This window comes from Oppia nitens, unplaced genomic scaffold (assembly GCF_028296485.1).
Source record: "Oppia nitens isolate AA-2021 unplaced genomic scaffold, nextdenovo-longstitch-racon4-pilon3 scaffold1_pilon_pilon_pilon, whole genome shotgun sequence".
Lineage (NCBI taxonomy): Eukaryota > Metazoa > Arthropoda > Arachnida > Sarcoptiformes > Oppiidae > Oppia > Oppia nitens.
Genome location: NW_026533199.1, coordinates 11,825,094 through 11,852,685, shown reverse-complemented (window position 1 = coordinate 11,852,685; position 27,592 = coordinate 11,825,094). Strand labels below are relative to the sequence as shown.

Here is a 27,592-nt window from a genome sequence, read left to right as displayed (position 1 = left end):
GTTCGCAATTGTTAGCATGAAATCATTTTTATAAAGAAATTGTCCCTAACCGCTAACCCACCCCCCTCCAACCAGCACAACTAAGAAATATCTAAACGCTAATGCTATTAAGGTCTCTACCCTCCATTCCCCCATATAAAACAATTAAGTAATATTAATAAAATTTTTAAGTTTTTTATTATTATTAATTTATTATGCTTAAAATTTTCTTATAAAATATTAGTTCAAAATATAATTTATTAAATTAAACATATAGTCGTTTATAAATTAATAAAACAAAAATCAAATTATGAATAATATTATTAATTAATAAATTCATTAGATTCCTGTTTTTTCTTTAATCCATTCGCGATAAGTGATAACATTGGTAACAATATCGGGTCGACCGGACTGACCACAGGACAGATCGCTAGATAGGACACCCATTATTACCCTAATTTCTTGATGTCTGTCGATAGTTCTGTTTCTTTTGTTTATATATTTTGAATATTCAATTACTTTCCTAATAATAGGTCCGCCCTCATCGTCCTATTTTACACATAAACATATGGTTTTTCAAAAAAAAATTAAAAAGTTATCAAAAGAAAATCTCTCTCTATCTCTCTCTCTCTCTCTCCCTCAACAATAGACACATACATGACAGGCTCCCTTTCCTTTGTCGGCCACCACACAAACATTACTACTATCGATGATTGTTGTTGAGTTGGTAGTAATGGTATTGTTTGCTATAATAGACATACACTGTTGCCAATCAAATATCTTTACATCGAGTGTTTGTAGAAACCACCAAATAGTTTTCGATCCCCAACCGCCTATATGGGCCGGTTGTCTATCATGGATAACCTTTTGATTTTTATCGGCCAATCGTATTATACCAACCAAATCACAGTTACGTATATAAGGCTCAACCCTAACCAGTGCTATATTGTTTTGTTTAGTCAGTGGCGAGTACTGGTCGTGTAAAATGGTTTGGACTACAGTATACAATGTATTATTTAATTGGTAATCATTTTTACCGACACCAACATAAATACTAGAAACAGTACGACTGTTATAATAGGGAGTGAAAGTAAAAGTAAATTAAAAACATTTAAATATAAACTAATCAAATAATAATCAATTTTTTGTATAAAAAATATATTATTATAATACTTTTGTAGACAACTGGCAGCCGTTAGTATCCAATTCGTACCAATGATAGTACCGCTACAAAAATGTCGCTTAGATTGGTTGTCCATCAGCGAAGCCGTATAACGCAAACCAAACCGGGTGTTTCTAGATTTTGAATGAGAGAATCCCGGATCTATATTTATCGGATCTTCAATAATCAGATTTACCGGTTGAATATCATTATTAGTAGTCGTATTATCACTACTACTACTAACAGCACTTATATTGGTTTTCTGTTTAATCCATTGTAGATATGGGTTAATACTGATCATAACTTCGGGTCGACCAGACTTGCAGTACAGGTCATCGGTTAGAACACCTATTAATAGTTTTCTATCTATAGGACAGCTTTTCCGATTATAATATTGTTTTTGTCTATCTATTGTTACTGGATTACCAGCATCATCCTATTATGAAATATTTACACATTTTTTCAAATATCTATCTCTAACTTAATGATACTTACTTTACAACCAAAATACTTCACTAAACAAACATTACTACTATCTATGTTTGTTGTTGTGTTGTTTGTGGTGATGGTATTGTTTGCCATTAGAGACTTACATTGTTGCCAACCAAGTGTACGGACATCACTTGTTCCGCTCCATATATTTGATGAATAAGTAATTTCGGCTAAAGTCGAGTCGTCAATAACTGGTTGATCGGCCAATTGAACTATATTTACCCGTGAATTATCACTTATGTAGGGCTCGACCCGAACCAGTGCTATATTATTTTGTTTAGTCACTGGGGAGTACTGGTCGTGTATAATGATTTGGTCGACACCGTAGTAGCTATGATTATGTACGAAATCTTCATCACCGATACCAACATAAATGCTTGATAAGGGACGACTGTTTTGTTGTTGTTGTTTATTAGATATTGTTGTTGGTATTGTAAATAAGTATAATATGAGAAGTTATTGTTTATTTGATTAAATTGAATTAAAAACATAATTTAATATCTATTCAATAAAGTAATTACTATACACTTACTTATGTAGACAACTGGCGGCCGTTAGTATCCAATTCGTACCAATGATGGATCCGCCGCACAAACGTTCATTAAATTCATTTCTAATCGATGCCCCAAATCCTCCAAAATTACTCCTATATTGTAATTCTGTTGAACAAATTACCGGCCGATTGTCGGTATCATTATTATTATTATTACTACTACTAATAGCAGTTATTTTGGTTTTTTCGTTTATCCATTGAAGAAACGGTACAATACTGGTAACGACTTTGGGTTGTCGGCCGACACCGCCGTCGAGTTGACCGCATGACAGGTCAGCCGATAGTATACCTATTAATCTGGTTATTCTATTTTCATCACTATTTTCTGATTTATTTGGTTTCTCTACTGTCACTGCACCGCCTACATCACCCACATGTCCTTTCTATTATTATTGTTTCAAAAAATAAAACCAAAAAAATACAAATAAATGAAATAAAAACAGAAAAAGTCTCTCTCTCTCTCTCTCTCTCTCTCTCTCATTTTTACTCTATAATATAGAGTCTATATTATACAGTTTATGCAACTTAAAAGTTTAAATATTATGTATGGTTTTAGCCAAGGTACTTTATATAACTTTCCTAATATATTAGGTTACTATATACTAAGTTACCTTGCTTAGCATTAAGTGTTAACTGTATTACACGATAGATTACTCAAATTAAAACTTTTAATTGGCATTATCTTTAACTATACTATACAGTGGAGGACACATACATGACAGACACCCTCTCCTTTGGCGGTCAGCAGACAAATATTATTACTATTAAGAATCGGTGTTTTTGTTGTTGTATTTGTATTGGTGTTGTTGTCCGACACTATTATAGTCGTACAATGTTTCCAATCGATAGTCCGGGAGTTTATGTTTGTCACATGTCGATAATCTTTCGGTTCCCAATCGTGTAGATAGGCTACTGACCAGTTGGCAACCGGTTGGTCACCTAATGATAGTTCATAGTTTACAGTTATGTGTTCAATATAGTCCTTTAGGCGAATCAATGCTATATTGTTTTCGTTAGTTTCGGGTGAATAGTGATCGTATATAACGGTATGATTGACAGCATAGTGTCCGTATGAAACTTTAATACTTGAAAGGGAACGACTGTTTTGTTGTCAAATTAATTAGAAATCAAATCAAACATTAATATATTATCAAATTATTGAGTGTGGGGTGGGGTTGGGTCGGGTTGGGTGGAAATTCATTATATAAAAATAATTAGATTAAAACAATTTTATATAATTATTAAGATATCAAATGAAGTAATAATAATTAAATAATTTGAAAAAAGTAATAATAATTATACCATTAATAATCGTTTGGTGTTTTTTGATTTAAAAAAATATAACTTAAACTAAATTACTACAGTATTACTTACTTATATAGACAACTGGCTGCTGTTAGTATCCAATACGGACTGATTATAGTACCGCTGCATAAGTGTCTGTCTTTACCAGTTATGTTAGTCCTCAATGATACTATAAAACCGACACCTCTAGGTCCTCCAGCTTTTACAGGCAATTTATGCTCTATAGTTTCAGGGGTAGTTGATTTTGAAAGGGTAGTAGTGGTAGGGTTAGTACTACTAGGTGTCGGTGTTGTATTTGTACCAACAGTATCATCGCAGAGATCAGTGGTAGACTTGATTAGCAAAATATTTACTGATAATAATAATAAACCAATTTGGACTAATTGGCCAAAAATTAACATAATTGTTATTATTGTATGGATAAGTTAACTATAAGATTATACTATTACAGTAACTGTTTTACTGTATTATAGTTATTGAATGTTTTTTTAAAGTAAATGATAAATTTTTTTACAAACACAGATATATATATATATATATATAACTTTACAATAATTTTATTTTTTAAAACATATGTTATGCACAGAATCTGATATTATTTACACATAATTAGTGCGTCAATAAAATATAATCAAATTATATAAAAATATTTTATTAATAGATTATATTTAACAATATTTAAAAAATTACTAAACTTATAATAATTATTAAAAAAACTATAAGATTATACTATTACAGTAACTGTTTTACTCTATGATATATTTTGATGTTTTATTTCAAGTAAATGATAAATTTTTTACAAACACTGTAAATTAATAATTAGTTAACTGAATGTTTGTTTTTTTATTATACTACATAAGAAACTATTATCAGTGCTATTAGTTTTGATTAGCAAAATATTTGCTGATAATACTAATAAAACAATTTGGACTATAATTGGCCTAAAATTAACAATACCAGTAATTGCTGTTATTATTTATTATTATGTTAAATACAAATCTTTCTATTACAGTAACTATTGTAAGTATAATAGTTATTGAAATGTTTTTTTTCTGAAATAAATGTTAAATTTTTTACAAATATATATATATAATTTATTTGTTATTCAATATGGTTTTCATTAAATCTAATATTATTTACACATAATTATTACGTTCATAAACTAAATGAATTATGTAATCATTATTAGTAAATTTAGTTTTATTTATTAAAAAAAACTGCTTTAATGTGTTTTTTGTATCTCAATTCTAAAATACTTAATTAAATGTTTATTTTTATACTACAGAAGATACTAATATATTGTTAAATAATGTTAAATAATATAAAACTTAAATACAATTAATAGTATTAATAAAGTATAAACAATTAATTTGATTTATGCATTATTATTTTTTTAATAATAAACTTTGTAAATATAAATATACATACAGTTATATATACCGGTATATATAAATTTTATTTTTTAATCAATATGATTTTCATAGAGATTTTAATCATCATTTATGTAATAAATTTTAGTAAATTTAATATATAAAAAAAACTTCAATATGTTTGATTTTATTGAAACTAAATATAAATGTTTAAAATATTTACTTACTTAATTGTATGCTTTTAAAGTATGGCACACAATTATGATAAAAAAATTAACAACAATATTAAGTACAATATATTAATATAAAATTTAAAATATAATTATAATTTTACTATTTGTTTACTATTTTGTTATAATATTATGCTTTTTATAATAATTTATTAATAACAAATTAATTTATATTCTTAGGTATTATTTATATACTTTATAAGTTATAAATTAAATATAAATTATTGGAAAGTTAGAAAAAAATTAACTATTGATTTATTTATTATAATTTATCAAATAATAATAATTATATTAATTTTTAAAAATCTAAAATTTAATACAATAAAAAAAATTTAATTCACCAAAATCGACAAAATTTAGTAGTAGTAGTAGTAGTAGTAATAGTAATAATACTAGTACTAGGGGTAGGGATTGTAATACTACTACTACTAGTAGTAGTAGTAGTATCACCTCATATCAGACTGACCACCCATACAGGTGCCGCCTGTATTATACAGGAATGTATTGTCTGATACAGGTGACAGGAAAGGGGCTAACCTGTATAATGTAATATACAGTTTTAAAATATGTGAAACTAATTAATAAATAAAAGTATAAAATAAATATTGAAGTAAAATTTGTTAATAAAAATTGCTTGTATTTTTGATATAAAGTTTAAATATATAAAAGAAATTTTATAAATTTAAATTTTATAAAAATAAAGTTGTTCATGTTCAAAATAGAAAACTAATTTTCATCTTTTTATGTAATTATAATACCTTAAATTGGTTTTTAAATTGAATTTTTCTTAATTTATATTATAAATTTATATAGTTATTTAAATACAAGATAATATACAGGAATATAATATTTAATATACAGGAAAATACAGGTGAAATTCATATATTTTATTATATTATACAGGTTTACTAATAAATTGGGTGGTCAGTCTAGCTCATATATCAGTGTTAGTTTTGATTAGCAAAATATTTACTGATATTAATACTAATAAAACAATTTGGACTAATTGGCCAAAAATTAACATAATAGTTGTTTGGTGTTATTATTTGTTATTAAGTTAAATACAAATCTTTCTATTACAGTAACTATTGTAAGTATAATAGTTATTAAATGTTTTTTTCAAGTAAATGTTAAATTTTTTACAAACACTTAGATATATATATAATTTATTTTCTTATTCAATATGGTTTTCATTAAATACAATATTATTTACACATATAATTATTATGTTCATAAACTAAATGAATTATGTAATCAGTTTTAGTAAATTTAGTTTTATATATTTAATTGAAAAAACAGTTTTAATATGTTTTTTTTTGTATTTCAATTAAAATCTTTTTTATCTAATATAAACTTGTATATAAATAACTACTTAATTAAATTTTTATTGTTAATATTACAGATGATAGTAATGTATTGTTAAATAATATAAAACTTAAATACAATTAATAGTATTAAAAAAGTCAAAACAATTAAATTAATTTATGCATTATTATATTTTTTATAAATATTAAATATAATTAAGTTATAATTAAGTTAAAAAATTCATTGTTTATAGTCATGTTTCTATAAGTAATATTATACTTAAAATAATTTTTAGTTATTTTTTGAGTTAAATTATATTTCTTCTATATTATATATAATTATTATTTTTTCTGTCAAATCCTTTCAAAATTTTAAGAAATAACTTAATCGGTAAAAAATAATCATTTAATACTATATTTATATTTAATTAATATATAAAATTGATGTACAAAAAACATATTTAAAAAATTTTGTATATCATATTTATTACATAATTGATTTACGTTTACGTAATAATATTTATTTCATGTATAGTCTGTATAACACTAGCATTGATATAGAAAATTAAAAAATATATAAATTTCAATCAGTTTCTTAAATAATGTTAAATAAATACTATTTATAAAATTTATTACTTAATTCATTTAGTTTATTGACGTAATAATTATGTGTAAATAATATTAGATTCTATGAAAACCATATTGAAATTTGATGGGCAAATAAAAAGTTTCTAATAAATTTCACTGAGAAAGTTTCTAGAAAGTTTCTCATGAATAAATTTCTATAGAAATTTAACTTTATTGTGTATACTATGGGATCCTCATATCTAAAGCTATTGTAATAATTTACTATATATTAATGAGACATAATACAATACATATAATATTATACTGTATAGCACTGTAGACTACTAAATAGGATACTTATATATATGAAATAATTATAATTATTTAATAATAATAAATTAATTAATTACTTAAAACTAATTAAAATATTGTTAATAATTTTCAATTATTACATATAAAAACAATGTGTTGTTACAAGATAACAAATATGTAGAGATCAAAATTAATACGGGGATCCCATAGATAGAAATTTCTTTTAGAAACTTTATAGAAATTTCTCTATTATTTTATAAGTTTCTCTTTTTTGCCAACACTATATTGAATACAAAAATAATTTTTTTTGTAAAGTTATATATCTATATGTGTTTGTAATTTTTTTTAAACATTTACTTAAAAAAACATTTAATAACTATAATACAGTAATAGTTACTGTAATAGCAATTAATCTTATAGTTAACTTAGTCATACAATAATAACATACCAAACAATTATGTTAATTTTTGGCCAATTAGTCCAAATTGTTTTATTAGTATTAATATCAGTAAATATTTTGCTAATCAAGTCTACCACTGATCTCTGCGATGATACTGTTGGTACAAATACAACACCGACACCTAGTAGTAGTACTAACCCTACCACTACTACCCTTTCAAAATCAACTACCCCTGAAACTAAAGAGCCTAAATTGCCTGTAAAATCTGGAGGACCTAGAGGCTAATCAAAACTAGTACTGATCTCTGCGATGATACTACTATTACTAATACTAATCCGACTACTTCTACCCCTATCCCTACTAAAACTACTACTACTAGACCTATGTTGGGAACACTATATAATATAACAACTGGTACTTGTTTTCCCGTATCATTGATGACCAACAACACTGATAACAAACATTTTTGCGGCGGATCTATAATAAGTCCCCATTGGATACTAACAGCAGCCAGTTGTGTATATAAGTATGTATTATATAATATAAAATTTAGAGTAATTAATATTTATGTTTTAAAATAATATTATCAAAAAATAATTATTAATATTATTATTTTGTTTCTAAATAATTTTTCTTTTATTTATTACATTTGTTATAATATTTGTTTAAACAAAATAATAATTTATATATATAATTCATATATACCTGTATATACCTGCGTATACCTGTATTTATATATTGTTATATTAAACCCCCTAATATTTATCTTTCTAACCCATTCATTCTCAACAATCAATTAAACCAAACCAACAAAAAAACTAGTCGTACAGTTTCTAGTTTTTACATTAATCTTCTCGGACACCATTATCCGGTCAACCAAACCGTTATACACGATCAATACTCGGCCGCAACTCACGAAAACAATATAGCATTGGTTAGGGTTGACGGATATATTGTGGACAACGAAATGAACGAAATGATAGCAATTGCCGACCAACCGCCTGCTAACTGGTCAACAGCTTATCTACACGGCTGGGGACACGATAGATACAGTTGGGGAATGAAGGAATATAACGCCCGGATAATCGATTTGCAACAGTGCACTGGTATGATGTTGTCGTCAATAACGGCCAACAATAAAAATACAACAACAAATTCATTAATTATTAATAGTAACAAAGTTTGTTTGGTAACCGCTAAGGGAGAGGGTGTCTGTAATGTTAGTTTACAAATATATAATATAGTTTAGTAGAGCGAGAGAGACTGTGTGTGTGTGTGTGTGTGTGAGAGAGAGAGAGAGAGAGAGAGAGAGAGAGAGAGAGAGATAGATGAATGAGTGTTACTTTTTTGTTAATTAATTTGTTTTATTTATTTTCAATTCACTAATAATAATAATAGGATGATGTAGGTGGTGCAGTGACAATAGATAAACAAAATCAAAGTCAAACATTAGAGCATAGTAGAAAAAAATACTAATCGGTATCATATCGGTAGACCTGGCCTGCGGTATCGATGGCCGACCCCAAGTTGTTACCAGTATTTATCCATATCTTCAATGGATTAGCAATAAAACAAATATTCATGCGATTAGCAATAATAATAATAATGTTGACAATCGGCCGGTTATTTGTTCAACAAAATTATCCCGATATCATAGTGGCCATACCGCGGCATTGAAAGATGAATTTAATGACCACTTATGCGGCGGTACTATCATTGGTCCGAATTGGATACTAACGGCCGCCAGTTGTGTATATAAGTAAGTAGTAGTAGTAGTAATATATAATTTAAATAATTTTATTTTATTATTTTTTATGCGATTAACTAACAAATTTAATAATGTTGATTTTTAATAATTAACTACGACACACCCACTTTATATCAACAATAACAACAATATATAATTTTAATATACAATTTTCAATTTAATATTGATCATTAACTACAACAACCATCCTCTCTCCCTCAACAACAAAAAAAACAGTCGTTCCTTATCAAAAGTCTATGTTGGTGTCGGTAAACAAAATTTCCGATATAATAATACATACTATGCTGTCGACCAAATCATTATCAACGACCAGTACTCATCTGAGACTAATCAACATAATATAGCACTGGTTCGGGTCGAGCCCTACATAAGTGACGCTAAACTGGTACGTATAGTTCAATTGGCCGATCAAACAGTTATTGACGACTCGACAACAGCCGAAATGACTACTTGGGAAGGGAAATGGAGTCATACAAATCAAGTTCGGACACTTGGTTGGCAACAGTGTAAGTCTATAATGACTAACAATACCATCACCACAAACAACACAACAACACCAAACATAGATAGTAGTAATGTTTGTTTAGTGGACTACAATAACAATGACGCCTGTAATGTAAGTGATTTTTTTTAAAGAAAACCATTGAAACTAAAAAATTTTGTTAAAATTATTTTTTGTTTTTTTTAAATTAATTCAATATATTTATATATGATAATAGGGTGGTGTTGGTGGACCAGTGACTATAGATAGACCACAACAACTGCGCGGATATTGTGTCGATAGTGAAGGAAAAAATAATGAACGACTACTAATAGGTATCCTATCAACTGGACTGTCCTGCAAGTCTGGTCGACCCGAAGTTATGATGAGTATTAACCCATATCTACAATGGATTAAACAGAAAACCAATATAAGTGCTATTAGTAGTGGTAGTAGTAGTAATGGTAATATAATTAATAAAGACATTCAGCCGGTAAAAAACATAAGTGATAATCAGTTTTGGTTTGATCCCAAAAGTTTTTTCCCATTTGGTTTGGGTTATACGGCATCGTTGATAGACAACCAATTGAAACAACACTTATGTAGCGGTAGTATCATTGGTCAGAATTGGATACTAACGGCTGCCAGTTGTCTACAAAAGTAAATTAAATTTAATATTAAAATTTTAGTTTTATATTTTAATTTATTTTCTCTATAATTATTATTTTTATTCTTAATATCACTCTTACTCTAACAACAACAGTCGTACCGTTTCAAACATTTTTGTTGGTGTCGGTAGAAATGATTACAAATTAAATGATAGCTACTATGCTGTCGACAAAATTGTTATACACGACAAGTACTCGCCTGAGACTAAACAAAACAATATAGCAGTGGTTAGGGTTGAGCCCTATATACGTAACAGTGATTTAGTTGGTATAATACGATTGGCCGATGAAAAGCAATTAGTTATCGATGAGGGATATCCGGCCCAAATAGGCGGTTGGCGATCGAAAACTGTTTGGTGGTTTCTACATACACTCAATGTAAAGATATTTGGTTGGCAACAGTGTAAGTCTATGATAGTAAACAATACCATTACTACCAACACAACAACAACAAAAATCATCGACAGTAGTAATGTTTGTGTGGTGGCCGACAAAGGAAAAGGCGCCTGTCATGTATGTGTCAAGTGTTAAGAGTGAGTGAGAGAGAGAGAGAGAGAGAGAGAGAGAGAGAGAGAGAGAGAGAGAGAGAGAGAGAGAGAGAGAGAGAGAGAGAATATGAGTAGCATTTTCTTTTGGATAACTTTTAAATTTTTTTTAAAACCATATGTTTATGTGTAAAATAGGACGATGAGGGCGGACCTGTTATTATGAAAGTAATTGTGAAACCAAAAGATGAACCCAAAGATAACAGATTGGTTGGCCCATTGATAGGCAGAATATATCCCGAATATAAAGTATTAATGGGTGTCCTATCTAGCGATCTATCCTGTGGTCAGTCCGGTCGACCCGATATTGTTACCAATGTTGCCGCTCATCGCCAATGGATTAGAGAGAAGACTGGAATCTAATTAAACTTTATTTTTTACTGAATAAGTGTTTAAATTATATATTTGAAAAATAATATTTTATTTTAATAAATGGTTATAATTATAATAATAATGAATATAATAATAATTTTAAATTATAATTTATTTATTATGATTTTTGTTGTTGTTGTTATTATATTAAAATAAAAAACTTTTTTTTTAAATCTAAACCGATCTAATCTGTAAATCAATAATTTATAAAATAAACTATAAAATAATAATTTTTTAAACTATTTAACTAGCAAAAATTTTTTATAAAATATCTATATTATATTACTATTGAATTCAATCTATTAATGATTGATACGATAATTATAATTAAATAGCATCGCCACTATCTATCATATCATGTTGCATAGACAACAACAAAAAAGCATTCAATTAATTAATTTATTTATTTATTTACACTTTTATATTGAATTAAAACTATAACATAAACTAACATAAAATAACATTATTAGGGAGGGGGTCTAGATTTCTTAAAAAAAAGTGCGAACGCCTAATTTATTTAATTTAAAATATAACATTGGTAATTTTGTTAAACATATAACTGAACCAGTTTCAATATTAGATTAGAGTTTAGTTTAGTAAAAAATTTAGTTTTATTTATTAAAAAAACAGTTTTAATAAGCTTTTCTTGTACTTCAATTATTTTTTTTAATCTAAAGCTGTAAATAAATAATTATTACTTAATTAAATTTTTATTGTAGATCTAAAATTTAATACAAGAAAATTTTTTAACCTTATTGATATTATATTATATAGTATTACAAATATAAAATTAATTAATTTATATTTATTATATAAATATAAATAAATTAAAATATATATTGTTAAATGTAGTGTTGGGTTGTGTGGAAAAACAATAAATTATTATTTATATTGAACCGATTCATACAACCGTCTGATTCTCCCTATATATATTATAAGAATATATATATATATATATATATATATATATATTAATAAAAAAATTATTAATTATAACATTAAATAAAAAACAAATTTATTAGATTCCAGTCTTCTCTCTAATCCATTGGCGATGAGCGGCAACATTGGTAACAATATCGGGTCGACCGGACTGACCACAGGACAGATCGCTAGATAAGACACCTATTAATGCCTTATATTCGGAATAACGAGATACGTGTATATTGTTTAGTAATCCATAGCGAGGATCTGATTCTTCTTTTGGTTCATGTTTTGGTCTATCACTTACTTTCATAATAACAGGTCCGCCCTCATCGTCCTATTTTACACATAAACATATGGTTTTCAAAAAAATTAAAAAGTTATCAAAAGTGCTACTAATATTCTCTCTCTCAACACTTGACACATACATTACAGGCTCCCTTTCCTTTGTCGGCCACCAAACAAAAATTATTACTGTCGATGATTGTTGTTGTTGTTGTGTTGGTGTTGGTAGTAATGGTATTATTTGTTATCATAGACTTACATTGTTGCCAATCAAGTGTCTGTACACTAAGTGTATGTAGAAACCACCAAATAGTTTTCGATCCCCAACCGCCTATTTCGGCCGGATATCCTTCATCGACAACTAAGTGCTTTTCATCAGCCAATCGTATTATACCAACCAAATCACTATTACGAATATATGGCTCAACCCTAACCACTGCTATATTGTTTTGTTTAGTCTCAGGCGAGTACTTGTCGTGTATAATAATTTTGTCGACAGCATAGTAGGTATCATTTAATTTGTAATCATTTCTACCGACACCAACAAAAATGCTTGAAACGGTACGACTGTTGTTGTTATAGTAAGAGTGATAATAATTATAATAATTGAGGAAATAAATTAAAATATTAATATTAATTTAATTACTTATGTAGACAACTGGCAGCCGTTAGTATCCAATTCTGACCAATGATACTACCGCTACATAAGTGTTGTTTCAATTGGTTGTCTATCAACGATGCCGTATAACCCAAACCAAACGGAAAAAAACTGTTGGGACCCCACGAAATCGGATTATCACTTATGATTTTTACCGGCTGAATGTCTTTATTAGTATTATTATCATTACTACTACTACTACTACTACTACTACTAATAGCACTTATATTGGTTTTCTGTTTAATCCATTGTAGATATGGGTTAATACTGATCATAACATCGGGTCGACCAGACTTGCAGGACAGTCCAGTTGATAGGATACCTATTACTAGTTGTTCTTTACGATCTGCTTTACTATCGGCACAATATCTGGATAGTTGTTGTGGTCTATCTATAGTCACTGGTCCACCTTCATCACCCTATTATCATATATATATTTATATATTAAATTAATTTAAATAACAAAAATAATTTTAACAAAATGTTTCAGATTCAATGGTTTTCTCATTATTTCTTTATTTTTCTTTAAAAAAAACTTTATAACACTTACATTACAGACACCATATTTATTGTATTTCACTAAACAAACATTACTACTATCTATGTTTGTTGTTGTGTTGTTTGTGTTGATGGTATTGTTAGTCAATATAGACTTACACTGTTGCCAACCAAGTGTCCGGACTTGATATGCATAAGGCCATACACTTTCCCAATTATTTATTTGGGCTAAAGTCGAGTCGTCAATAACTGGTTGATCGGCCAATTGAACTATACGTACCATAGTATTGTCACTTATGTAGGGCTCGACCCGAACCAGTGCTATGTTATGTTGTTTAGTCTCAGGCGAGTACTGGTCGTTGATAATGATTTGGTCGACAGCATAGTATGTATTATTATATCGGAAGTTTTGTTTACCGACACCAACATAAACTCTTGATAAGGAACGGCTGTTTTTTTAATTTGATGTTTTTTTTGTTGAGGGAGTGGGTAGGTGTCGTAGTTATTGATCAAAAAATATTAAATTGTATATTACTATTACTATTATTATTATTATTATCACTACTTACTTATAAACACAACTGGCAGCCGTAAGTATCCAATTTGCACCAATTATACTACCGCCGCATAAGTGGTCATTAAATTCATCTTTCAATGCCGCGGGATAGCCCATATGATATCGGGATAAATTTGTTGAACAAATAACCGGCCGATTGTCAACATTATTAGTATTGTTATTATTATTATTGCTAATCGCATGAATATTTGTTTTATTGCTAATCCATTGAAGATATGGATAAATACTGGTAACAACTTGTGGTCGGCCATCGATACCGCAGGCCAGGTCTACCGATATGATACCAATTAATATTTTTTCTCTACTATGCTCTAATTGATTTTGGTTTTTTTTATCAATTGTTACCGCACCACCTACATCATCCTATTATTATTATTGTATTAAAAATTAATAAAACAAATTAATTAAAAAAAAGTAACATTCATATATATATATTATATATTAATATATATAAAAGACAGTACACGACCCTCATTAACGACACCCACATAGGAGTAGATTTGTGTGTATACTGTATAGCACTAGCACTGTGTGTGTGACTGTGAACTACAGTAAGCTATACAATACATCTACAGTACATGTATTAACATAACACACTTAAACACATTATAAGCATTGATATCAATGTGTGAGACATAGCATAACATTTTAGGCAACACTTTCACAGAGAGTCTTAAACAGCGGCGGCGGAGATGATATTAATTACAATTATATGGAATTGAATTACATTGAATTAATAAGTGACCAAGGGCAATGTTGTAGATAAATTTAAAATAAATAAAATTGTAATTGGTCATTTTTTAATTAATTGTATTATATGCTAAATAATTTACAGTCAACTGTTTAAAAAATTTATAAATGAGTCGACTGCATTTATCTGGCAAATCATACAATTAATTAAAAAATAACCAATTTTATTTATTTTAAATTTATCTACAACATTGTCCTTGGTCACTTATTAATTCAACGTATTGTTGACCAGATAATTGTAATTAATAGCATCGCCGCCGACGCTGTTTAAGATTTTCACACACTTTCATAGTTTTCATAACATTTCAAAACTAATATTTCAAATTATTTGTCGCTATTATCTCAATACTATCATTGAATAAAAATATAATATTTATAATAAAAATTATGATTTAATTTAATTAAAACGGGCCGTAATTAGAGGCTTAAAAGTCTTGTATATATATATATATCTTTCTTTCTCTCTCTCTCTCTCTCTCTCTCTCTTTACTAAACTATACTATATTTTGAAAACTAACATTACAGACACCCTCTCCTTTAAGGGTTACCAAACAAACTTTGTTACTATTAATGATCGGTGTATTTGTTGTTGCATTTGTGTTGTTGTTGGTATTGTTGACCGATATCGACGACAACATCATACCAGTGCACTGTTGCAAATCGATTGTCCGGGCGTTATATGGCATCATACTCCAACCGTATTTTCCGTGTCCCCAGCCGTGCAGATTAGCTGGTGACCAGTTAGCTGCTGGTTGGTCGGCAATTGCTATTATTTCGGTATAGCCGTCGTCCGTAATGTATCTGTCAACCCTAACCAATGCTATATTGTTTTCGTGAGTTGCGGCCGAGTATTGGTCGTGTATAACGGTTTGGTTGACCGGATAATGATGTCCGAGAATATTAATATAAAAACTAGAAACTGTACGACTAGTTTTTTTGTTGTTGGTTTGATTGGATTTAATTGATTGTAGAGAGTGATTGGGTTAGAAAAATAAATATATTAAGAGGGGGAGTTAAATATAACAATATATGCAGGTATATACAAATAAACAAATATTATAATAAATATAATAAATAAAAGAAAAATAATTTTTAAAACAAAATAATATTATTAATAATTATTTTTTTTTTGATAATATAATTTTAAAACATAAATATTAATAACTATATATATAGTTACCACTACTATAGTACTTACTTATATACACAACTGGCTGCTGTTAGTATCCAATGGGGACTTATTATAGATCCGCCGCAAAAATGTTTATCAGTGTTGTTGGTCTTCAATGATACGGGAAAACTAATACCAGATGTTATATTATATTTTGTTCCCAACATAGGTCTAGTTGTAGTAGTTTTAGTAGGGATAGGGGTAGAAGTAGTCGGATTAGTATTAGTAATAGTAGTATCATCGCAGAGATCAGTACTAGTTTTGATTAGCAAAATATTTACTGATATTAATACTAATAAAACAATTTGGACTAATTGGCCAAAAATTAACATAATTGTTTGGTATGTTAGTATTGTATGGATAAGTTAACTATATAGGATTAATTGCTATTACAGTAACTATTACTACAGTATATAATAGTTATTAAAAAAATTTCAAGTAAATGATAATTTTTTTTTAGAAACACATATAGTTATATTACTTTACAAAAAAAAATATTTTCTTATTCAATATGTTTTTCACAGAATCTAAATGAATGTTATTTACACATAAGTATTACGTCAATAAACTAAATGAATTAAGTAATAAATTTTATAAATAGTATTTATTTAACATTATTTAAGAAACTGATTGAAATATAAGTGTTATACAGAATATACATGAAATAAATATTATTACGTAAACGTAAATCAATTATGTAATAAATATGATATAATAATTTAATATTATTTAAAAAACTATTTTTTAAATATGTTTTTTTGTACATAAATTTTACTTATTAACGACAAAGTTATATTTTAAAATTTTTAAAAGATTTTAAATCAGAAATAATAATTATTTATAGTATAAGATAAATATAATTTAAATCAAAAACTAACTAAAAATTATTTTTTAGTATAATATTACTTATAGAGACTAATGATTATAAACAATGAATATTTTTCTTACATTATTAATAAATCAGTTATAGTAATAATTTTTGTTGTTTTAAATTTAATATTATGTTTTCAAAAAATAAACTATTTCAATAAGATATGTCAATTTTTTATATACAGTAGTTTTAATTCAATATAAAAGTGTAAATAAAATGATTAATTAATTGAATGCTTTTTGTCTATACAACAGGTGATGATAGATAGTGGCAATGCTATTAAATTATAATTATCGGATCAATCATACATTGTATTCAATAGTAAAGCTATAGATATTATATAAAAATAATTTTAGCAAAAATAAAATGATATTTAAAAAATTATTATTTGGTAGTATACTTTATAAATTTTACAGATTTACAGATTAGACCGGAGGATAAAAATATTTTACTAACAATTAAATCTTCAATTTATTAAATAATGTTAAATAAATACTATTTATAAAATTTATTAAATAATTTATTTAGTTTATTGACGCAATACTTATGTCACATATGTGTAAATAATATCTGATTCTGTGAAAACCATATTGAATAAGAAAATATTTTGTTGTAAAGTTATATATCTATATATGTTTGTAAAAAAATTAACATTTACTTGAAAAAAACATTTAATAACTATCAGAAAGTAATAGTTATTGTAATTAATCTTATAGTTAACTTAGATATACAATAATAACATACCAAACAATTATGTTAATTTTTGGCCAATTAGTCCAAATTGTTTTATTAGTATTAATATCAGTAAATATTTTGCTAATCAAAACTAGTACTGATCTCTGCGATGATACTACTATTACTAATACTAATCCGACTACTTCTACCCCTATCCCTACTACTACTACTACTAGTAGTAGTAGTAGCCCTATATTGGGATTACTATCAAATATAACACGTGGTATTAGTTTTCCCGTATCATTGATGACCAACAACAATGATAAACATTTTTTGCGGCGGATCTATAATAAGTCCCCATTGGATACTAACAGCAGCCAGTTGTGTATATAAGTAAGTACAGTATTATAGTAGTAGTAATTATATATATATAAATTATATATATATATATCAGGGTTAAGCAAGGTTTTGGATTTTGGTGGGGAGGGGTTAACTGGGCTGAAATTTACTAAATTCTCAAAAAATCTTGGTGAAGGGGGTATAGGGTGAAGCATATTCTTTTATTGCATTTCTAATCGGCTATTTTTTCAAAAATCTAAAATCAGGGGGGGGGGCGTCAATAGAAATTTCCCTAAAATCTTTAAAATCTCCAATATCCGAATATTCCCATGTAAACTCTATAAAGTTCCCATAAGTTCCCGTATAAATTGTCAGCAAAATTTCAAAAAAAAAATCAAAATTAATAAAAACTTTAACAAAAAATAAAATAATGTATTTAAGAATAGTTGATAAAAGCATTAATGATACACTATGAGTTATTTTTAGTATTTTATTAACTTTTAACTTTTAAAATAATCAATTATTTAAATAAAATTTTTAAGCGATAATTTTTCCAATTTTGTCAAAAAGTCAGGGGAGGGTAAAATCCTAAAAATCTCGATATTAGGGGGGTATTTTGGTCATACCCCCTCCCTATTTAACCCTGATATATATATAGAGTTATTAATATTCGTTTTTTAAAAATAATATTTATATTAATATTTTATTTCTAACCCATTAACTCCTAACAAACCAACTAAACCCAAAAAAAACCAACAACTAGTCGTACAGTTTCTAGTTTTTACATTAATATTCTCGGAAAAGACTATCCGGTCAACCAAACTATTATACACGACCAATACTCGGCCGCAACTCACGAAAACAATATAGCATTGGTTAGGGTTGACGGATATATTGTGGACAACGAAATGAACGAAATAATAGCAATTACTGATCAAACACCTGCTAACTGGTCACCAGCCTATCTACACGGATGGGGATACTATAGATACAGTTGGGGTATGAAAACATATAACGCCCGTCTAATCGATTTGCAACAGTGCACTGGTATGATGTTGTCGTCAATAACGGCCAACAATACCAACAACAACAACACAAAGTTTGTTTGGTAACCGCTAAGAGAAACGGTGTCTGTAATGTTAGTTTACAAATATATAGTTTAGTAGAGAGAGAGAGAGAGAGAGAGAGAGAGAGAGAGAGAGAGAGAGAGAGATAAATGATTGTTACTTATTTTGTTAATTAATTTGTTTTATTTTTTTATTGTAATAATAATAATAGGATGATGTAGGTGGTGCAGTGACAATAGATAAACAAAATCAAAGTCAATTAGATGATAGTAAAGAAAAAATACTAATCGGTATCATATCGGTAGACTTGGACTGCCGTTTTGATGGCCGACCCAAAGTTGTTACCAGTATTTATCCATATATTCAATGGATTAGCAATAAAACAAATATTCATGCGATTATCAATAATAATAATACAACTAATAATGTTGACAATCGGCCGGTTATTTGTTTAACAAAACTATCCCGATATCATGACGGCTATACCGCGGAATTGAAAGATGAATTTAATGACCACTTATGCCGCGGTACTATCATTGGTCCGAATTGGATACTAACGGCTGCCAGTTGTGTATATAAGTAAGTAATAATAATAATAAATAATTTTAATATACAATTTTCAATTTAATATTTTGATCATTGACTCCTGACACCCACCCTTTCCCTTAAAAAACAGTCGTTCCTTATCAAGAGTTTATGTTGGTGTTGGTAAACAAAATTTCCGATATAACGATACATACTATGCTGTCGACCAAATCATTATCAACGACCAGTACTCGCCTGAGACTAAACAACATAATATAGTACGTGACAGTGATTTTGTGGGTATAATACGACTGTACGATGAAAAGCAATCAGTTATCGATGAAAGATTTTTGGGACATATAGGCGGTTGGGGATCGAAAACTGTTTAGTGGTTTCTACATAAACTCCATGTAAACAAATTTGATTGGCAACAGTGTAAGTCTATGATAGCAAATAACACCATTACTACCAACACAACAACAACAACAAACTACATTCAATGAATACTCTTATTATAATTGCTATAATTATCTAAAAATATATAACAACAACAATAATTATTATTATTATACTATAATAATTTTTGGCCAATTAGTCCAAATTGTTTTATTATAGTATTATTAGTAAATTATTAATAATTAATAATAATTATGTGCATAAGATTAAAAATCTCAATGTAAACCGCATTGATTTAATAATAATTATATATTATATCTACACTATAAGGCGTGGTTCACACATTACGTTCGCACTTTAGGGGAGGGGTGGGGGTAGGCCAAAGCGAACTTCTGTGAACGAGGGGGAGGGAAGGGTAGTGATCTTAAGAACGTTCGCATGTAGATATGTTATTTTTTAAGTAGTGGTTGTAGATATGTGAACGTGATTTTTTTTAATGACTACTAGCTAAAAATTGCAAACATAGAGGAGTGAAAGGGTCAAGATTTATTAAAATGTGCGAACGTAATATGTGAACAGCCCCTAACTGTATGTATAAAATTATTATATTTAATTTTTACAACAAAAATAATAATAATGCATAAATCAAATAAAAATTGTTTCTACTTTCTTAATACTATAGTCTTAATACTAATAATTGTAGTGTGTATTTAGGGGAAACCAGTTGAAAATGCTATAAGCATTGCCATGAACAAACTTTGATGACATAAAATATGTTCGCACTTTATTATGGAATAATAATTTAAAATACGTATTTACCATACATTACCATACATTACCATACATTACCATACACTACCATACATTACCATACATTACCATACATTACTATACATTACCATACATTACCATACATTACCATACATTACCATACATTACCATACATTACCATACATTACCATACATTACCATACATTACCATACATTACCATACATTACCATACATTACCATACATTACCATACATTACCATACATTACCATACATTACCATACATTACCATACATTACCATACATTACCATACATTACCATACATTACCATACATTACCATACATTACCATACATTACCATACATTACCATACATTACCATACATTACCATACATTACCATACATTACCATACATTACCATACATTACCATACATTACCATACATTACCATACATTACCATACATTACCATACATTACCATACATTACCATACATTACCATACATTACCATACATTACCATACATTACCATACATTACCATACATTACCATACATTACCATACATTACCATACATTACCATACATTACCATACATTACCATACATTACCATATAATTAATTATTTATACTAGCCGCCATTTTTTAAAATATAAAAAATAATTTTGATTCATTATCTTATTTTTAATGCTTTATGCAATCCTAACGTTAAATTTTTTTTATTTTTTATACTAGCCGCCATTATTGAAAAAATAAAAATAATAATTTTGATTTATTATATCTTATTTTTGATTCTCTATTCAATTCTAAACGTTAAAAATTTTTACCTAAATTTTTTTTACTTTAGCCCCCATTTTCTCTATGTTCCCGAAGAGATATCAAAATTTTAATGCATATTTTTTCAGCTTGTTTTTAATGCTTTATTCAAATCTATACTTAATAAAAAAAATTCTAAAATTTTTTTTACTTTGGCCGCCATTTTCTTTATGTTCCCGAAGAGATATCAAAATTTTAATGTATGTACCCAATACCTTATTTTTGATGATATAACCGAAACTGAAATCAAAATTTCAAAATTCCCAATTTGAAAGCGACAGACACATACACACACACACATATAGATTTCAATGAACTACTTTTTTTTTAAAAAAAAGTTTGTTCGAAAACAATAAATTATTATTTATATTAATTAATTAAATTTTCAATATTAATTTATTATGCATCAAATTAATAATAATAAAAAAAAGTATAAAATCAAAATACAATTTTGTTTAATTAAATAACATACTGCTATATATATATATTAATAACCAGTTGAGAATGCTAGAAAGCATTTCCACACGAATTCCTAATCATAATTAAAAATTAAATTCAGTATGATAAAATAAAATCAACTATAGTTATGTAGAGTATCAAACGATTTAGTATGACAAAATAAACAACTATAGTCATGTGGGGTATCAAATGATTCAGTATTACAAAATAAACTACTATTTTCCTAAAAAATAAACTTAAAAACGAAAAAAATAAAAAATCAATATTCAAAAAAATTCAAAAAAAAATTCAAAAAAAAATTCAAAATTTTTTTAATTAATTTTTGGACACCATTTTCTTCAATTTCCTAAAAAATAAAACTTAAAAACGAAAAAAATAAAAAATCAATATTTAAAAAAATTCAAAAAAAAATTCAAAATTTTTTAAATTAATTTTTGGACACCATTTTCTTCAATTTCCTAAAAAATAAACTTAAATAAGAAAAAAAACAAAAAAAAAATTCAAAAAAAATTTGTAGCGGATAGTGGATTCGAACCTATGTCCTCGTGGGACAGACAGACCGACAGACCGACAGACCGACAGACCGACAGACCGACTTATAGAATGCATATACGTATTCCTTTCAGGAATTCGTGAAAATAAAAGTTTAAATTATAATATTAATTGTTAAAAGTTTAATTAGATTCCAGTCTTCTCTTTAATCCATTGGCGATGAGCGGCAACATTGGTAACAATATCGGGTCGACCGGACTGACCACAGGACAGATCGCTAGATAGGACACCCATTAATACCTTATATTCTTTATATTTCATTTTTAATCTGTTATCTTCGGGTTGATTTTTTGGTCTCATACTAACTGTCATAATAACAGGTCCGCCCTCATCGTCCTATTTTACACATAAACATATGGTTTTTAATAAAATTAAAAAGTTATCTAAAACAAAATGCTACTCATATTCTCTCTCTCTCTCTCTCTCTCTCTCTTTCTCTCTCTCTTAACATTTGACACATACATTACAGGCGCCCTTTCCTTTGTCGGCCACCAAACAAACATTACTACTGTCGATGATTGTTGTTGTTGTTGTGTTTGTGTTGGTAGTCATGATATTGTTTGCTATAATAGACTTACACTGTTGCCAACCAAATATCTTTACATTGAGTGTATGTAGAAACCACCAAACAGTTTTCGATCCCCAACCGCCTATTTCGGCCGGATATCCCTCATCGATAACTAATTGCTTTTCATCAGCCAATCGTATTATACCAACCAAATCACTGTTACGTATATAGTGCTCAACCCTAACCAGTGCTATATTGTTTTGTTTAGTCTCAGGCGAGTACTTGTCGTGTATAATAATTTTGTCGACAGTATAGTAGCTATAATTTAATTTGTAATCATTTCTACCGACACCAACAAAAATGTTTGAAACGGTACGACTGTTGTTGTTAAAGTAAGAGTGATAATAATTATAGTAATTGAGGAAATAAATTAAAATATAAAACTAAAAATATTAATATTAAGTATAATTACTTTTGTAGACAACTGGCAGCCGTTAGTATCCAATTCTGCCCAATGATACTACCGCTACATAAATGTTGTTTCAATTGGTTGTCTATCAACGATGCCGTATAACCCAAACCAAATGGGAAATGACTAGTTTTGTTTGGATCACTCCAAGACTTATTATCACTTATAATTTTTATCGACATAATGTCTTTATTATTATTATTATTATTATTATTAGTATCATTACTACCACTACTACTACTAACAGCACTTATATTGGTTTTCTGTTTAATCCATTGTAGATATGGGTTAATACTGAGCATAACTTCGGGTCGACCAGATTTGCAGTACAGGTCATCGGTTTGGATACCTATTAGTAGTCGTTCTTTACTTTCTCCTTCACTATCGACACAATATCCGGGCAGTTGTTGTGGTCTATCTATAGTCACTGGTCCTCCTTCATCACCCTATTATATATATATATATAAAATTATATATCAGCCATATGATTTTTTAAGATAATTTATTTACAAATATAGATTATAATATATACAGTAGTAAAATAATTATGAATACATGAAAGTTATCTTAAATGATAATTATAACAAAAATTACTGCATAATATTCCATATAAAATGCCTATCAATTTCCCAAAAAAAAAAAAATTTACTATAAATTCCCAATAAATCACTGAATAAAAGAAAATATTCCCAACTAAATTCCTTAATACTGTGAAAATATTTTATTAAAAACATTAAAGGCTAAAAATTACAGCAATTAAAAGGTATAATAGTATTATATATATTTAGAATTATATTTAAAAAACAACAATAATTTTAACAACAATTTTAGTTTCAATGGTTTTCTAATTATAACTTTATGACACTTACATTACAGGTGCTATACGTAGAATAATCCACTAAACAAACATTACTACTATCTATGTTTGTGTTGTTTGTGGTGATGGTATTGTTAGTCATTATAGACTTACACTGTTGCCAACCAAGTGTCCGCATTTGATATGTATGATCCCAATTATTTTCCCATTTAGTCATCTGGACTTTCGTCCCGTCCTCGATAACTGATTGATCGGCCAATTGAACTATACGTACGTGTGAATGGTCAATTATGTAGTGCTGGACCCGTACCAGTGCTATGTTATGTTGTTTAGTCACTGGCGAGTACTGGTCGTTGATAATGATTTGGTCGACACCGTAATAGCTTTCATTATATACAAAATTTTGTTTACCAACACTAACGTAAAGTCTAGAAACTGGTCGACTGTTTTTTTTTGTTGTTGATTAATGTAGTTTTGTTAGATAAGTGCAAAAATAAATTTTTATAATAATCTATTAGTTTATAAATCGTAGATTTTGTTTGTTGTCTTGAATATAAAGTATATATTATATATTACTACTAGTTTTTTTTTGTTGGTTTGATTTAATTGATTGTAAAGTGTGAATGGGTTAGAAAGATAAATATATGAGTGGTGGGGGGGGGGGGGTTAAATATAACAATATATGTAGGTATATACAGATAAACAAATATTATAACAAATGTAATAAATAAAAGAAAAATAATTTATAAACAAAATAATATTATATATTAATAATTATTTTTGTTGTTGATAATATTATTTTAAAACTTAAATATTAATTACTCTCAAATTTATATTACTATTTACTACTAATATAATACTTACTTATATACACAACTGGCTGCTGTTAGTATCCAATGGGGACTTATTATAGTACCCCCACATAACTGTTTATTAAATTCCGTTTTCAATGCTGCCTGATATCCGGAACTGGACATAAATCGGGGTAAAATAGTTGAACAAATCTCTGGTCGATTAGTATTAGTATTGTTATTATTTTTAGTATTGCCAATCGCATGAATATTTGTTTTATTGTTAATCCATTGAATATATGGATAAATACGGGTAACAACTTGGGGTCGGCCATCGATACCGCAGGCCATGTCTACCGATATTATACCGATCAGTATTTTTTCTTTGAGACCATTTAATCGACCACTTGGACGACTAACTCTTTGGTTTGGTTCATCTATTGTCACTGCACCACCTACATCATCCTATTATTATTTTTATTATTATTAGTGTATTATTAATTAATTAACAAAAAAGTAACATTCATTAATCTCTCACTCACTCACTCACTCACTCACTCACTCACTCACTCACTCACTCACTCACTCACTCACTCACTCACTCACTCACTCACTCACTCACTCACTCACTCACTCACTCACTCACTCACTCACTCACTCACTCACTCACTCACTCACTCACTCACTCACTCACTCACTCACTCACTCACTCACTCACTCTCTCACTTTCTCTACTAAATTATACTATATATTTGTAAACTAACATTACAGACACCCTCTCCCTTAGCGGTTACCAAACAAACTTTGTTACTATTAATGATCGGTGTATTTGTTGTTGCATTTGTGTTGTTGTTGTCGGTATTGTTGGCCGTTATTGACGACAACATCATACCAGTGCACTGTTGCAAATCGATTATCCGGGCGTTATATTCCTTCATCATCAAACCGTATTTATCTTTTCCCCAGCCGTGTAGATAAGCTGGTGACCAGTTAGCAGGTGTTTGATCAGTAATTGCTATTATTTCGTTCATTTTGTTGTCCACAATATATCCGTCAACCCTAACCAATGCTATATTGTTTTCGTGAGTTGCGGCCGAGTATTGGTCGTGTATAACGGTTTGGTTGACCGGATAATGGTTTCCGAAAAGATTAATGATAAAACTAGAAACTGTACGACTAGTTTGTTGGTTTTTGGGTTTAATTGTTTTGTTATGAATTGGTGGGTTAGAAATAAAAATTAAAAGTGTGTTAAATATAATAATATTAAAACAAATTATATAGTATACAGAAGGATTAAGAAATGTTTTGGATTTTAGGGGGGGTGGTCTAGGGTGGGGTCAACTTACAAAATTCTATAAAAAAATTTGGGGGTGGGTTGTATACTTTTATTTCATTTTACAAACAATAACTTTTTCAAAAAAAAAATCCAATATCAATAGTTGATTATGAAGAGAAAATTTCCATAAATTGCCGCATAAATTCCCAGGAAAATAGGTTAAAAAAAATTTAAAAATATAAATAAAATTTAAATTTTTTAAAAAAATTAATTAAAAAAACACTCAATAATTAGATTAATATAAATTTTAAAAAAAACATAATAACACTTACTAAAATAGTTTTATTATTATTTATTATACAATTAAATCTCATTGCTTAACCCTGATTATACAATTAGTTACTATGTATATAAACTTTATATATATACAAAATATAACTAATATACAATAACTTAAAAAAAATAATTATTAGTATTCTAATAAATACTATAACAAATAAAATAAATAAAACCAAAAAAATTTTTTATTAAAATAACAAAATAATAATAAAATAATAAAAATTAATAACTCGTTATATAATTACTACTACTATAATACATACTTATATACACAATTGGCTGCTGTTAGTATCCAATGGGGACTTATTATAGTACCGCTGCAAAAATGTTTGTTATCAGTGCTGTTGGTTATCAATGATACGGGAAATCCATCACCACGTGATATATTGTATAGTGATCCCAATATAGGGCTACTACTAGTAGTAGTAGTAGGGATAGGGGTAGAAGTAGTCGGATTAGTATTAGTAATAGTAGTATCATCGCAGAGATCAGTACTAGACTTGATTAGCAAAATATTTACTGATATTAATACTAATAAAACAATTTGGACTAATTG

At 28.0% G+C, this 27,592-nt stretch overlaps 4 protein-coding genes across 7 annotated transcripts; 1 reads left to right on the top strand and 3 right to left on the bottom strand.

The window, feature by feature from the left end:
* Positions 1 to 261: 261 nt before the first annotated feature.
* On the bottom strand, positions 262 to 16,809 carry LOC128951902 (uncharacterized). 3 transcript variants are annotated; one of them, XM_054297200.1, is made up of 9 exons: positions 16,396 to 16,809; positions 15,716 to 16,124; positions 14,440 to 14,810; positions 13,923 to 14,319; positions 13,361 to 13,791; positions 1,637 to 2,024; positions 1,153 to 1,577; positions 637 to 1,048; positions 262 to 528 (listed from the first exon to the last, which is right to left on the bottom strand). In XM_054297200.1, the coding sequence occupies exons 1-9, from the start codon at positions 16,698 to 16,700 to the stop codon at positions 319 to 321; spliced, it is 3,348 nt and encodes a 1,115-aa protein (XP_054153175.1). In that variant the 5' UTR covers positions 16,701 to 16,809; the 3' UTR covers positions 262 to 318. The 3 variants fall into 3 exon arrangements, with proteins under 3 accessions (XP_054153175.1, XP_054153177.1, XP_054153176.1); XM_054297202.1 differs by lacking the exons at positions 13,361 to 13,791; positions 13,923 to 14,319; positions 14,440 to 14,810; positions 15,716 to 16,124; positions 16,396 to 16,809 and adding exons at positions 2,166 to 2,569; positions 2,902 to 3,286; positions 3,561 to 3,996; XM_054297201.1 differs by lacking the exons at positions 262 to 528; positions 637 to 1,048; positions 1,153 to 1,577; positions 1,637 to 2,024 and adding exons at positions 12,477 to 12,766; positions 12,858 to 13,281.
* Positions 7,700 to 9,874, top strand: LOC128951928 (trypsin theta-like). Of its 2 annotated transcripts, XM_054297236.1 has the most exons (5): positions 7,700 to 7,968; positions 8,054 to 8,200; positions 8,497 to 8,893; positions 9,073 to 9,433; positions 9,659 to 9,874. In XM_054297236.1, the coding sequence occupies exons 2-4, from the start codon at positions 8,058 to 8,060 to the stop codon at positions 9,148 to 9,150; spliced, it is 618 nt and encodes a 205-aa protein (XP_054153211.1). In that variant the 5' UTR covers positions 7,700 to 7,968; positions 8,054 to 8,057; the 3' UTR covers positions 9,151 to 9,433; positions 9,659 to 9,874. The 2 variants fall into 2 exon arrangements, with proteins under 2 accessions (XP_054153211.1, XP_054153210.1); XM_054297235.1 differs by having other exon boundaries at positions 7,700 to 8,200.
* A 6,153-nt stretch (positions 16,810 to 22,962) lies between the features above and the next one.
* Positions 22,963 to 23,995, bottom strand: LOC128951513 (trypsin-like). The gene is made up of 3 exons (XM_054296761.1): positions 23,817 to 23,995; positions 23,299 to 23,722; positions 22,963 to 23,172 (listed from the first exon to the last, which is right to left on the bottom strand). The coding sequence occupies exons 1-3, from the start codon at positions 23,993 to 23,995 to the stop codon at positions 22,963 to 22,965; spliced, it is 813 nt and encodes a 270-aa protein (XP_054152736.1).
* A 42-nt stretch (positions 23,996 to 24,037) lies between these two features.
* Positions 24,038 to 27,547, bottom strand: LOC128951512 (chymotrypsin-like elastase family member 1; the record flags this gene model as incomplete). The annotated part of the gene is made up of 5 exons (XM_054296760.1): positions 27,300 to 27,547; positions 26,186 to 26,597; positions 25,495 to 25,886; positions 24,683 to 25,073; positions 24,038 to 24,259 (listed from the first exon to the last, which is right to left on the bottom strand). Coding segments are annotated over exons 2-5 (1,272 nt in total), but the record flags the coding sequence as incomplete, so codon positions are not given.
* Positions 27,548 to 27,592: the final 45 nt, after the last annotated feature.